Source organism: Micromys minutus, assembly GCF_963924665.1.
Source record: "Micromys minutus genome assembly, chromosome: X".
NCBI lineage: Eukaryota > Metazoa > Chordata > Mammalia > Rodentia > Muridae > Micromys > Micromys minutus.
Genome location: NC_137970.1, coordinates 105,601,290 through 105,616,196, shown reverse-complemented (window position 1 = coordinate 105,616,196; position 14,907 = coordinate 105,601,290). Strand labels below are relative to the sequence as shown.

General features: G+C 37.4%; 1 protein-coding gene across 1 annotated transcript in view; it reads right to left on the bottom strand.

Annotated features, from left to right (window-relative positions):
- Positions 1 to 683: 683 nt before the first annotated feature.
- The window catches only part of LOC308415176 (P2R1A-PPP2R2A-interacting phosphatase regulator 1-like), a gene marked incomplete at both ends in the record, with an annotated part of 33,560 nt that continues 19,336 nt past the window's right edge, over positions 684 to 14,907 (bottom strand). The window contains one exon of the mRNA XM_080910208.1: positions 684 to 860. Coding sequence (XP_080766334.1) covers positions 684 to 860 — 177 coding nt within the window. The remainder of the gene's footprint in view (positions 861 to 14,907) is intronic.

The window sequence follows — 14,907 nt, the reverse complement described above, 5'->3', positions numbered from 1 at the left end:
TCAGGATGGGACCAGACAAATGCTTTTCAAGATCTGATTAAAACAATTGGTACCAAATTGTCTTATATGCAATTTTATATATAACCCAAATTGCTCAGAACTAAGGGTAGTACTTTCTTGAAAAATGCATGGAATATTATGGTAATTTCTGGTTGCTACGCTTGGAGGATATCAATAAAATAGCTATTAGAGAAGACATCTCAAAGGAAAACGGCAGGAGGCTGGAGCAAGAGGACATGAATCTGATTCCCAGCAGCTATGAAACAAACTCTGCAGCTTCACCTCCAGGGAATCCGACACCTCCTTCAGGTCTTTATGGCACCTGAACTCATACGCATATACACTCAAAGAAACAGTAGTGGGAGTAGCAAACCCACGGGAGAACATGTTTGTGGAAAGCTGATACAGATCACTAGGGGTCTGAAAGCCTATTTGTGGAAATTTGAGAAATGTCATCACCCCATCCATAAAACATATTCATATACCTATACCCGATCTGGAGAAATGCAGGCTACCCATATACTTTTTTTAAAAAACAAAAGTAAGATTCCGTTAGCCACAGTGTTTTTGCAATACTTCAGTCACAAACATCCTTTCATGTCAGAGTTCTTTCCACAAGAAGTGACACATGGCGGAAACATCGTTCTTAGGATGTGTGGAGATTTCTATGAAATGCACTTTATTTAGCCCAGCGTTTCCCAAAGTGTGGCACCCAATGCCACAGAATGGGTGCTCAGAAACGAGGACATAGGGGAGACAGTGTGAACATCCTCCACGCCACATCCCCTTTCTCGGGCTTTCACAATGACAGAGGACTGCAGGCTGCAGGCCGTACTCTTGTTACTGCCCAGCTGCCCTGTCTGTGGTGAGTTTAACTGGCTTGAATGAAATTTCTTGACCCCGGACTCTCTGTAGGTGGCCTCTTAATTTGGTGGGATACTGACTTGTTCATGTTCTGTGAAATACCCAGAGAGATGCTAAGACTGGTAATTGACGCCAGTGGTAGGTATTGGGAGATGTCATTTTGTGTTGTCACCTAAAACTAACCATTTAAAGTTTGACACTATTTGCATTTCCACTGCTGTGTGATCCCCAGTCCTGCCTACCTCTGAAACGGTTTGATCATCTCCAAGCAGAAAATACATTCGTTGAGAATGACTTCCCATATCCCCTTCCCAGCCACCGGTAACCTCTAACGGAATCTACCTTCCACCATTATTATAGGATACTTTTAACTATTTAATATAATTTAAATTATATAATGTTAGTCCTTTATGTCTGGCTTATCTTACTGTTTCAAGACTCATCAATGCTGTCTTTTGTGTCAACACTCAGCCTGCATGGCTGACCATCATTATTTGAATATAGTTTTTTTTTTTTCAGTTGCCCCACCATCCCAATTGTTTCTTTAGCTTCATTTTGGTTTGTATTCTGTTTTGTTTGGTTTGGTTTTCTGGGTCTCCTGAAACTCTAGCCTGGCCTCAAACTTGCTGTGATTAGGATAACTTTGAACTCCTAATATTCTTGCCTCCACACCTCTCAACGGCTACATGTGCCACCACAGCCAGCTAAAAGATGTCCAGGTTGCACTTAAAAAAAAAAAAAAAAAAAGAACCCATGGAAAGATTGAGGGAAAGAAATGCTGCCATTCCTGAGTGAGCGCCAATCAGCAGCTTTTGGATTAACAGCCCAAAACAATGTACAACAGAGACCCAACATCTTACGTTGAAGAAAATAATCTTTTTTCTTCACATTTACAAATAATATTATAATGACTTTGTTTTTTAATACAGCTTCTCATGTATTCCAGGCTGGTCTCAAACTCAACATGTAGCCAAGGATGACCTTAAATTTCTGTTTCTTTTATGTCACCTTCCAAGTACTAGAATTAGGGGGTTTCACCACTACACTCTGTTTATATAGTGTCAAGGATCGAACCCAAAATTCCTGTATGCTAGACAAGGACTCTGCCAACTAAGCTACAGCCTCAGCCTCAGCCTCAGCCTCATATTTTTCCCTAAGAAAAATCTGCATTTGCTATATTGGAGAGTGAAGAGTGGGACTATTGTGTACTGCGTGGAACATGTTCCTAGTGTGTGAGCATCCCTGAGGTTTATTGTCAGCACCAGCAGCATAAGCAGTGAATGAAAGAGGAGGTATGGAGAAGGAGGGAATGAAGAAGGAGGGCTTACGGAGAGGGGAAAACAGGTGGTGGAGGAGATACTGCATACTGAATTTGAATGCCACTTTCCCCATGTTCCCAACAGCTTTGCATTTTCTTAACATTAAAAACAAAACACGACAAACAAACAAAACTCTTCTAATTAATAGCACATGGAAATGGATTCCAAAGCAAACTAAAGGGAGTTTTAGCTCAAGCGCCTTTGACTTGCTAGCCCTTGTACTTTGCTTTTCCCAAGCTCTCAGGCTTCTGGGAAGAGAACTCAAGAACAGGGCTTGCTGTAAAGCCAGGAGGAGTTTCCTACAAGTCTAGTTAAGGAAGCAAACCAAAGCCTTCCTTTCTGAAGAGCAGGACTAGAAATGGAAAGTATAATTAGGTCCCTCTGCTGGATAATGACATTTTTAAGTATTTCCTCCCTCAGCACGGTCACAAGCCAGCTGTTTGCAACTTTCAAGTGTGTCCTTTTTTATTTGTGTTTAATGGAGACTTACCAAGCAAAGGCCCACGCCAAGAAATAAACTAAATTAACCTTTGAGCGCTTGTCTTCTAGCCATGGAGTCATTATTGAGGAAAAGGGAAAGGCTCATTTGCTGCTAGCATCCTCTTTAGGGCTTCCCAGGGCAGCATTTTTACACTTGATGGCACTTTGGCCATGTCTTTCTTGATTCTCTGGAACAAATATACCAAGCATAACTCTTATTTTGTTTTGTCTCAAGCTGTAGTTACAGTACAAAGAAAATTTTATGGCGAGTGCTCTGTCCATTGGAACTTGTTATTAATAAGGAAAGCCTGAGAGGACCATTTATTCACACAAAACAAGAAACCAGGGGGAAATTAGCTTTCTGTATTTCATCATAAATCATGCATAATTTAGGGAATAGAGGAGACTATTGATGAAGCTGAACAAAATTAGTTTCTTGTTGCCAAGAAGAATAAAAATATTCACTACAAAGCTGTCTAATTTCCTAAATATTTTAAGTGTCCCTAAATTTCATGCCACTACAACTTTTATTGTCGTCCTAGAAAAGATGGAGGAAGACATATTTTCACACACTCAATAAAAATTTAAGAGGCAGAAAGGGCCTTATAAATGTCCGGTCCAACTCTATTTTCCAGATCAAACACCTGAAGTCCAAGGAGTTGAAGTGACCTGTTCAAAGGCACACAGAACCCCAACAAAACTTGAGCTACAAAATTCAGGACTCCTGTATTTATTAAGAATAGTCTGGAGGCAAAAGATGGCTCAGAGGTTAAGAGCACTCACTGCTGTTGCAGAAGACCTGGGTTCACATCCCAGGACATATATGGTGGCTCACAAACCACTTGTAACTCCAGTTCCAGGAAATTCTAGGCCATTTGGCCTCCTCAGGTATCAGGCATATATTTGGTGCATATAAAGACATGCAGGCAAAACACGAACAAACAACATCTATCTGGGCCGGGTATAGAGATTCGTGCCTTTAATCCAAATTCCCAGGAAGTAGAAGAAACAGACAGCTAGATACCTGAGTTTAAGGTCAGCCTTGTTTACAAAGCAAGTTTTATGTTAGCCAGGGCTAGATATTGAGAGACTATCTCAAAAAGTTACAGGCTGGACCCTCCCAGCAAAAGGATTATGTGATCTTTGTTAGCAGTTTCTTTTACATCAGGAAAGCCACAGAGATTTCCAAACTGTATTCAAGTAGCTATTGGTCAGTTCTTTAAGGATCCAACTAATAGCATCATTCTTATAACATTTTGTTTCTGAGAGACCAGGGTCATTAAGTCTCCTACTATTAAAGGAGTGGAGCACATTTCCAAGATTCCTATGTGATGGATAATGAATCTCTGTACTTGTGTGTTGCAGGCTTTTGAAAAATCAATTCTGTTTACTTTGTCTAAGACAGAGTTTCACTATGGGGACCAGGACTCATTGTGTAGGGCAAGCTGACCTTTGATCTTCAACAGTTTCCTGCCTCAGCCTCCACAAAGCTGGGCTTACAAGTCTGTACGACCAATGCCTGGATTTCTTTTAAATCATAAGACTATCAAGGGATAAGCTGTCTTGGGGGGCATTCATATGGCTTCCTGGTCTTTTCTAAATGCACAATTTCAACTATCTGACAACCGAATTTATCTACATAATAGAATTTTCAAGCACAACTTCTAGGATTTTAAAGTAATTTAAAACACTTGAGGGGAATCATAATTAGTTTCCCCCATAGATATCCAATACCATAGATGCATTTTCATCATGCATTTATATATAGTTGCTTCTAGGTGAATTAAAATTTTTCATTTAGGCGATGAGATTAAATATATCCTGTTGTGGGAGTACAAATAATTCAAGGAGCAGGGACAAAGATTAATGCAGATTAGAATCCTAATGCGTGCGCTGTTAATAGCTTACTTGATTTACCTTGGCAGTAAGAAGCCAATGAAACAAGCCGCCCAGCCAAAACTTTAAACCTAAGACAATCCTTAGTTTTTAAGACAGGAGATCTCTAATTGTGAGAGTTATTCAAGAAGAGAACTAACTGCTGGGACAGTTCATAATAAGATTTCAAACTGTGGCTGAAAGGATCTTTTTGGAATCCATTGATTGATTTTTTGTTGTTGTTGTTGTTTGCTTTGGCTTTCTCTTTGTTTTTGTTTGCTTTGTGGGGTTTTTTGTTTGTTTTTTGTTTTTGTTTTTTGTTTTTTAAGACAGCCTCGAATAGCCCAGGCTAGCTTCAAACTTGCTATGTACCGAGGAACATCCGCATCCTTTGCCCACCTCTAGGGTGTTGGGATTACAGCATGTGTCACTGCTGTGGCTTGTTTGTTTGGTTTGTCTTTTTTTCTTAAACGCAGGAATTTTCTATGATTCTTAGGCTGCCGTGGAATGCTCTGTCCTCTGCTTCACTCTCTGGACCACTGAATTCTAGGCATCTGCCTGAAATCTTTACAAAAGTTACCTTATTGAGAGATTGATTAATAATGCTTCCAAAGTCCTTCCCTTTTAAGAATAGCTGGAGGCAAGAGAATTGTGGAACTGACTGAAAACTATATAAACAGAAATTTAGATTCTAAAGAGTTTATGAGTTTAATAATCTAATAACTTTCACCTTCCTACAGGCCCTTGCAAAGTCTATGCAAACTGTTCTAGCTTTGTTGAAATATCACCATTATATCTTTCCTCTTCTTCTCTCTCGTTTGTGTTTGCTTTCAAGACTGGGTCTCACTCTATAGCCCAGGCTGGCATTGAACTTGCAACATTACTGCTTTAGTCTCTTGAATTCTATAATTACAGGGGATCACCACATGCTGGACTCTCATATTTTCCTTCTATGCTGCCTTTAAAGTATAAAGAACCTTCATTCATGTCTTTGAGGTTATGTGATTAAAGATTGCCTTATGTCCTTAATAATTGGTAGCTCTTACCAGAAGATAGGGATAGTATCTCAAGTTTCTTTGTATATCATACATTTTTTAGTTTAAAAGTTATTCATAGAGAGTCATCAGGTATTTGTTGAAAATACTTGAAATTTCTGCTTTGGTTGTTTTAATTATTATAAAGCTTGTTCTTGTTGGGAGGCAGGGTTTCAAGTAGCTTAGGCTATCCTCAGACTTCATACATAGCCGAGGATGAGCTTGACATCTGATCTTTCTGCTTCTAGCTCCCAAGTATTGGGCTCCCAGGTATGCATAGCCATGCCTGGCTATCCATCATAAAATCATAATTTCTTTAAGAACTCTGGTTTTTTTTTTGATCCAGCAATTCAACTTATTAATAAAGTGAATATTCTTGTTTAATCTCAGTGAGTTACTCGAGTAAATACAGATTACTATCCATTTATAAAGTCATGAGTAAGATAAGAATGTAATTAAATACATATATTGGGCTTAAACATTATGCTTTGAAATATTGGAGAGTTAGGAATAGCATATTCCTAGCCCATTTTGGACATTTTTACTAGTGTGTATTAATTGCACAAAATAATGAGTTTTTGTGACATTTTCATACATGTGTGGAGTGCATTTTGATAATATCCATCCCATTTATTATCTTTTTCTTCCCATCATTTGCATGATTTTCATCCAACCTGCTTCTAGTGCATTGTCAAACTATCTGTAGGAACACTTCACTGTGAAAAACTAATATGACACTTACTGAGATGACAAAGATTTTGGTTAAGATGACAAAATACAGCTGTGGTACAATTTTTAAAAATACAAAACTTAAACACAAAACATCATGAAAAAAATTACAATTGCTATAATGTGAAAATCAACAACAACAACAAAATCATCTAAGGAATAGAAACTAAGTAATCATAACACTTGAGAAGGTAGGAGGAACAGGAACTCAAGGCGATCCTCAACTACATAGTGAGTTTGGGGCCAACCTTGGCAACATGAGACCCTGCCTCAAAAACAATTAAAAATAATTTTTAAAAAGCAAATGAGAGGAGGAGGGCAGAGGGAGAAGGCAAATATTTCCAGTGTACAAATTCAAAAGAAAAGAGAATGAAGAGCCATGTTATCTTTGATTCTTAGCATATCTCAATGAGTTGTGGCACTCTTGTGTGCTACTAACTAAACCAGTTAAAACTGGCTTGCTTTGTGTCACAAGACTATGTTCCCAGTACTTTACACCAAACTCCCAAAGAACTGGGACAACTACAGAGTATTTACCCAAGGTGGAAATAAAGTGAGATAGTTATTTGCTGGCAAGACAAGTTCTTTATTTAATTCAAAAGTGGTCTCATAGCCCATCATTTTGGGCTCTCTGTCTCTGTGTATTTCTTAGTATCTGTTCGTCTCTCTTTTTCTCCCTGCATCCCAGTGAGTGATGAGTGAGTGAATGTGTGTGTGTGTGTGTGTGTGTGTGTGTGTGTGTGTGTGTGTATTTGTGGGGAGCACAGCTGCATGTATACCCATGATTAAAGACCATATACTCCTCTGTAGGGAAATGGCATACTCTTTGTCCAAGCACATAGTTTCAGTGATGGCATATAGGAGAAGTGAGAGAGGAAGGGTACACACACCTAGCTAGCCGGATTGTTTGTATAATCCCTACCATTGAATGGGATCACAGATGCCTTAGCCAAGTTGTCCTTGTATTCTATCTGTGTGTTACAAAACAGGAACTCAGGTCATCTAGACTAGCCTTAAACTTATTATATGGTCTTATAATGGTCCTGAACTCTTAATCTGCCTGCCTTCATCTCCCAAGTACTGGGATTACAGGTAAATGCCACCAAGCTTGACTTGTCAGTCCCCACTATTTACCTTCATTGTTAGTCTTTGTACTTGAACGTATCATCCTTTATAGTACAAAATTCTTTGGGATAAATGGCTAATGGCATTGGTGAACCTTTATGTGTGTTGTTCCCTACATATTCATGAAAAAATACCATGGCAAGCAGACCTCATTCCTTGAAGATCCCCTCATCTGTTCTTAACTGAAGCATGAAAGATATGGCAAGCAATGAAGTTGAGTAACAAAGAAAATATTTTAGTTCACTTGTACTTCATCAGGTTATAAAATCCTGTCTCATTTCAGGGGACTATCATGGCTCATACTTCATTCCTTCTCCATTGAAGGGCTGGAAATGTAGTTCAGTGGTACAGTGCTTGCCTAGTTTGTGCAAAACCCTTGATTTGAGTTTCAGAATTCAGTTGCATCACAGATGAACATACTCATATGTATCAGGGTCACTGTTTTTTAAATCTTATCAGCAGGGGCCTGGTGGTTAATACCTGAAATCCTAGCACTTGGGATGCTGAGACAGGTGGGTCGCTGTGAGTTTAAGGCCATCACAACTCAGTGAGAATTGTCTCAAATAACAATGAACAAACAAAAAACAACAGCACAATCATTCCCCAGGCCTATATCAGATTTTCATCATTCAATTATATTTAAAGATAAAGCATGTTTCATTAATGTTTTAAGCAATGTTCTATTTCATCAGCTAGGGCTATTTAAACAAATCCTTAGCTTTATTTCATGATGGTACATTTCTACTGTTCAAAGTGCTAATATTATCAAGTTACTTAAAGAATTTATTTTAGATTTAAATTTTTAACATGATGTTTTTCCTATTTAAAAATCATTAAGATTTCTTAGAAAGAAAATAATTGAGGTTTTAAAAAAGAAAAACCATTAATGAATACCTGTAAATATGAGGGATTCTTTTGGTTTTTGTTTTGTGTTAGTTTGTTTGTTTCAAAAATCCTAATATAGCAAACCATGTATTTAATCAAGTCAAGCAATAGTCATGAAGATGAGCAACAGAAAATTCATAAAAATGTAAAAGGCTACAATTTGTTGACATTTTCTATTTCCCCCCACACTTAATTAGAATGTAAAGTTGATCGGGGCTAATCAGTTGAACACAAGTTCAGTGAAGCCCCAATTACTTATAATTTTCTTTCTATTCAATTAGTTTTATTCATCTTGCTGTTTCTCTATTTACACCTTCCCAACAAATTAAACACCCAAAGATTCCTGTGCAAAATAAGCAATCCTTGGATCTGTGGATAACTAAGTGCATTGATTTTCATAATTGCTTTGATAGATGACATTTCCTTCCTATGTGGAAACTAGCAATTACTGAAAGTGTTATTTAAAACAGGTATGGACATTAAGGACCTCTCTCTCTTTTTTTTTCTTTCACAGTACTAGAGCTCAAACACAGGTCCTCAGGCATGCCAGTCAAGTGCTTTACCACTGAGCTACACTTCCAGATTTAAGCATGCAATTTTAATATTATATTCCTTGGTGGATAATTGAACAATTACACTTCATTAAAATCTACGGTCTTATATGTTTAATAATTTTATTGATTTGCTCCTAGAAGTAAATCCAGACCTCAGTTCTTAAACCAAATGAAGGCACTGAGATTGTGGCTCATTGAGTTACTGCCCAGCAGGTGCAAAAACCTGGACTCTGTTTCCAAACACATAAAATCAGACAAAACAAGCAAAATCAAGGGGGTAGTGGGAGTGTGTTAGAACATACCTGTAAACACAACAACTGGGAGGGTGGAGGCAGAAGGATCATGAAGGCCAACCTGGGCTACATGAGAATTTGCCTCAAACAAGCAAAAACTAATAGTGAAACATTTTCTAGGTATTGGTAACTGCAAGGTGTATGACTGGATCTTCAGCATAGATTTTATTTGGAAAAACAACACAAAGTATAACTTCAACACAAAATCAAGCATGTGAGCTCTGGATACATGAATTATGAATTAAGTTTCAACTCCACCATAGTCCCCCCAATACCCTCCCCGTAGATACTTGATAGTAAAAATGTGAATTCTAAAGCACAACTCCATGTCTTCAGAATGGCTATTTTAACTGTATTTGTAGAGTTTGGGGACTGGACAAGTGTTTTAAGAGGCTGCCTTAAACTAGCTGTATGATTTCTATTTGTGTGTTAATTAGAATAAAGTGAATTATCTTTAAGAAACTACCATTTTTAGTATTAGCCAAATTCCATAATTTGACATTTTTATCTGTCTGTCTGTCTATCTATCTATCTATCTATCTGTCTATCTGTCTGTCTGTCTATCTACTTTAAGAATGGTTCTCACTCTGTAGCTCGATCTAGTCTAAACTCACTCTGTAGGCCAGGAAGTCTTCTGATTTTGCCCTCCTGAGTGCTGGAATTATAAACACATGTCACTAAGCTTTATTTTTCTAAACATATTTTGTAAACATCTTAGTTATAAACATATTTATAACTAAATAGATAAATTTCTCTTACAGCAAGCAATGAACTGAATAAACACATCTCAAAATACTGACTAGAAGCATTTGCCTGTGAAAAAACAGCCCTGGGTTTAACCCTAGTTGTATGTATGGAAAGGCAGAATTGCTACAGTCATTATGTTGATGTAAGTATTACTGCTTGCAGTTGACATTCTTCTAATATTATCTGCCCATGAGAAGAAACTGATACTCAAGTAGAGTAAGTATTTGTGAATGATGAATAATTAGGGCTACCATTTAAAAATACCTCAGAAGGCCTAAAGTTCCATGATAGAATATTTGCCTAGCACGTGAAAAGTCCTTGAGTTCAGTTCTCAGTAACACAATAACTACTTAGTGCCTACGAGATAGGTTCACTAGCCCTTCTTACAGGAAAAGCACAGCATCCACAGTGTACCTTGTCACTTGCCGAATGATGCTTAGACTGCTTTAGAAAAAAAAAAAAAATGACTCATTTTCCCCTTTTCACTTAAAATGAAAACGTGAAAAACAAAAATGCATTCCTCATAAAAGAAAATTTGAAATATGCTTTGGTGATCCTAGTACTGGTTTAAAGGCAGTATTTTACAGCTGTCTAGCATCTTCATGTCTTGGCCTGGCCAATTGAAGCCTTATCAGCTCTTGATTATCCTATGAGACTGAATTGCTCCTTATCACACACACTTGAGAGACTAATCTTCATCTTGTATTCCGAAACTTTCCTGAATCCTCAAATTTTTTAACAGTTTTTCTGACCAGAATCTTCTTTTTTACTTTTATGCCATTGTTCTCTGATTTTCATTTTATTTCATGCCTCTCTCTAATTTAAGCATACCATTGGTTTATTTGTTTATTTATTTGTTTATTCATGCATTTATTTAAACCAGAACCAGAAGCATGGTAGAGAAGCACTTCACTGCTGAGACACAACCCCTGTTTTTTAAAGATGGCCTTAAACTTCTGATCTTGTTGCCTTTACCTCCATTATGCTGGGATCCCAGGCATGCACTACCAGATTTAGTTTATGCCCTGATAGGAATTGAACTCAGAGTTTCTTGCATACTAGGCAGGCACTTCACCAAATTATCTATGCTTCCCAGTCCCATACTTTGAAATATGCAAATGACTTTAACTTTCTAAGAGCTCTTAAACTGCTCATATATTTGAATACATTTCCAAAATGTATCTAGTTTTTTTTTTTCCTTTGAGACATGCAGTAGCCAAAGCTGCCATCAAATGTGCTATGTACCTAATAATGACCTTGAAATCCAGATCCTTCTGGTTCTCATTCCCAGTAGCTGAAATTATAGGTGTGCTGCACCATGCACAGCCCAATTTTACCTACTGAGAATAGAAGAGGCACAACTGAGATAGACACATTGTCAGGAACAATGTCACTAATTAATCTAAAATACAGAAACTATTGAGATATGTACCGATCTTTTTCCTATATTTTTCTTCTCTTTCCCTACCGCAATTTAGTGTTCTCAAACACAATGTTAAGTTCCTTACTATTTACCCTTTCTCCCCTCAACAGTAGTTGAACGTTGTACTAAATACATAGTTCAATAGTCATATTTACATAGGAAAAAGAACATAGCTTAGAGTCATGTGTGGAAAGTATAATGTGTGCTGAGCTGAATACGTAATTAAATTTTCCATTTCATAGTTATATAGAATTCTATAGTTGTCAATGTCTTTCTATTGGGATAAAATGAAAGATGTCTAGTAACTTATCAAATATATTTTTAAAAATGCTTTTAAGACAATTTTTGAAGGCTGGATAGATGCTTAGTGTTTGAGAGCTCAACTACTGTTGCAGAGGCCCAGTTCCATTCCAGCACCCACCCCAGGCAGCTCACAACCACCTGTAACTCCAGCTCCAAGAGATCTGACATTTTCTTGCCTCTGATGACGGCTGTAGCCATATGCATATGCCCACCCACAGACATATACACAAACACATAATGATAGGGAGGAATGGAACATATGTAAATATGATACTTTTGTATGAACTTCTCCAAATATTAAACATTTTAAATAAATAAAGGAAGGATGGATGGAAGTAAGGAACGAACAAAAGGAGGAAGAAAAAAAGGAAGGAAGGAAGGAAGGAAAGAAAGAAGGAGGAAGAAAAGAAGGAAGGAAGCTTTCTGCCAGATGTGGCCGCTTTTAATTCCAGAATTTAGGAGGCAAAGGCAGGTGGATCTCCATGAGTCTGATGCCAGTCTAGCCTACAAATTAAGTTCCATGTCACCCAGAGTTTAAAAGAACAAAAACAATAACTAAATAAAAACAAAAAGTGATTAACACTTAATATTAGCTAATTCTACACTATAATTTAAAGTTATATCTGTCAGAATGTAAAGGTACCATTACTTTTGGATGTTTCCAGGATACTTGATTTAAAAGGTCTGACGATCCTGTGAATTCTAAAAATAAAACCATCGTAATTGTTACAAGAAAACATTTAAACAAAATCAATTCATTATAAACAATTAAATCTATATACTAATTAGAACTATGTATATTATACAATATCACGTCTCTGTGTTGCTTTTCTCTAAACATTAATATGAAATTAGATTTAAAAAACACAGATGAAAATGTTCTTGCAGTTCTGGGGATTGAACCATGATTTCGTGCATGATAGGCAACTACTTCAGAGTACTACCAGTAAGCTACAGATCCCCAGGGATTTTCTTTCAAGTGCTTTAGAAAGCTAGGGGTATAGGTGAGTTGGTAGAATATTTAGCCAGCATGGTAAACACTCCGGGTTTCATCCCCAGCACTGTATAAACTAGATATGGTAGTGCATGCCTGTAATCCCAGTATTTAGGAGGTGGAGGTTTGATGATCAGAAATTAAAGGTTTTCCCTGCTACCTATTGAGCTTAATGATAGCCTTGACTGCATGAGGTCCTGTTTTAAAAGTAAATAAATAAGGAACTATTGGTAGCTGGTGCTTAAGAACAAATTCAAATTCGGTTAGAGAAAGACTATGGTCAAGCCAAGGTTAATTCATTATATATTGCTGGTCACTTGATGTCTCTTTTCAGTGTAATTGAAATGATTAATAGAAACAAATGGCATTTTAATTTAACTGAAGAGAAATAACTTCTTTGTTTATACAGAACTTTGAGCTGTACTTTCTTTTAAGCCACTGAAATACTTGGGGGCCAGAAGTGAGATCATTCATAGAGTGCTTGTCCTGCCTGAACAATAGCCTGAATTTTATCCCTAGCATTGAGAAAGAAATTTACTCTACAAATAATTTAGTATTTCCAGACAACATAAACTTAAATTGAACATTGCCATTGTCACTTAGCCTGATAGTCCTACAATCCTAACTATTCAGAAGATCAAGCCAAGGAAATGACAAATTAAAGGCCAGTCTGACACATAAAGTGAGTTCAAGGCCACCCTGGGTAACTAACCAATATCCTGTCTCAAAATAAAAAGTAAAATAAAGGCCAAGGGTATAGTTTACTGGTAGATTGCTAGACTAGTATGAACAAGGCCCTGAGTTCCACTTCTAGTCTAGAAAAGAAAAGAAATGGGGGGAAAAGGAAGGAAGAAGAGAGAAAGAAAGAAAGAAAGAAAGAAAGGAAGGAAGGAAGGAAGGAAGGAAGGAAGGAAGAAAAAAAAGAAAGAAAGAAGTAGCCATATATGAGTCAGCACTTTGGAGGCTGAGGCTGGAGGATCACCACAAGTTCAAGTCCAGTCTAGAGAGAATGACGTTGAATAAACAAACAATAACAATAACAAAAAAGCTGTGATTGGGGCTTGAAGGCAAACCATTGTAATTCCCACACATTTGTAAGGATAGAGAAAAATCACTGTTAAAATCAAATTGCAATAGACATTTTTAAATTAATAATTTTCTCAGAAAGCAAATCAGTGGTTTCCTGGTGCAGGCAGACATGATGGGAGAAGACTGAACACAAAACATCCCAAGGGAGTTGATGTAAAGAATCTTTTATTCTCCTGATGTAATTGTTGTCTTGGAGACTTACTGCCTCAGTCTGCTAAACTGGGTCTAGGCCTGGAAGCTTCTGTAGTCTTACCTAGGCCTAGAGTGTTTTCAGCCTCTGAGATTTACTGCTGATTAAGCTCACCCCTTCGTAGTTCTTTCTGATCTCTGGCTGGCTGGTCAACACAACTGTTCTGGCTCAAATTCCCCTCCAAATTGACTGATTCAATCTGGATTCTCTCACCTTCTGACTGCATTGCTCCACTTGGCCTTAAACTAACTCTAGCAATCTGTTCTAATCTTCTGTCTCCTTCCAATTCTCTGCCTTGCTCTGTCTTCACGTGTGTCTAACTTGTTCTCTATCTAAAACATGTCTCTGTATAAACTCTGCCAGTAAAACTGCTTGCCTCCTTCCCACTTTACTGACCATCAAGTAGCTTTCCTTTCCTCTTCTCGAGAGTGTTGGGCAAATCCTATTCTGTCAAATATTTCCCTGATTCATCACTTCATCTGTCATTCAATTAGACGGCACTTTCAAACAATGGTGCTTCCTTCTACAAACTAACTTTACCTTCATTGTTTGGGATTAAAGGTGTGTACTAAGCATGTGTCTGTATTCCAACCAGAAGGATTAAAGATGTGTCTTAAGGGCTGAGCCATACCACAATTAGACAATCTTTTCAGTGGATAACACAATCTTGGGGTTCACACAATGATCAAATATCCTGCAACAAATTAGCATGAGAACTGCTCTATATCTTCACTATGGTTACAGAAATTTGCATTATTCCAAAATTAATTTAACTATACACTTAAAAGCTGCTGAATTTAGTTGGGTGCATATAACATGTTTAAGAAATGAAATTGAAAGTTAAACTATATCATGAGTTATTCCATGTTTGTTTTTGAAACAGTTTCACTGTGTAACCCAAGCTGGCCTCACACTTGAGATACTCAGGCTTCAGATTTTCGACTTTATAGGCAGTTTTCTCAGATTATAGGCAGTTGTCACCAGGAAAACATCACAAATACTC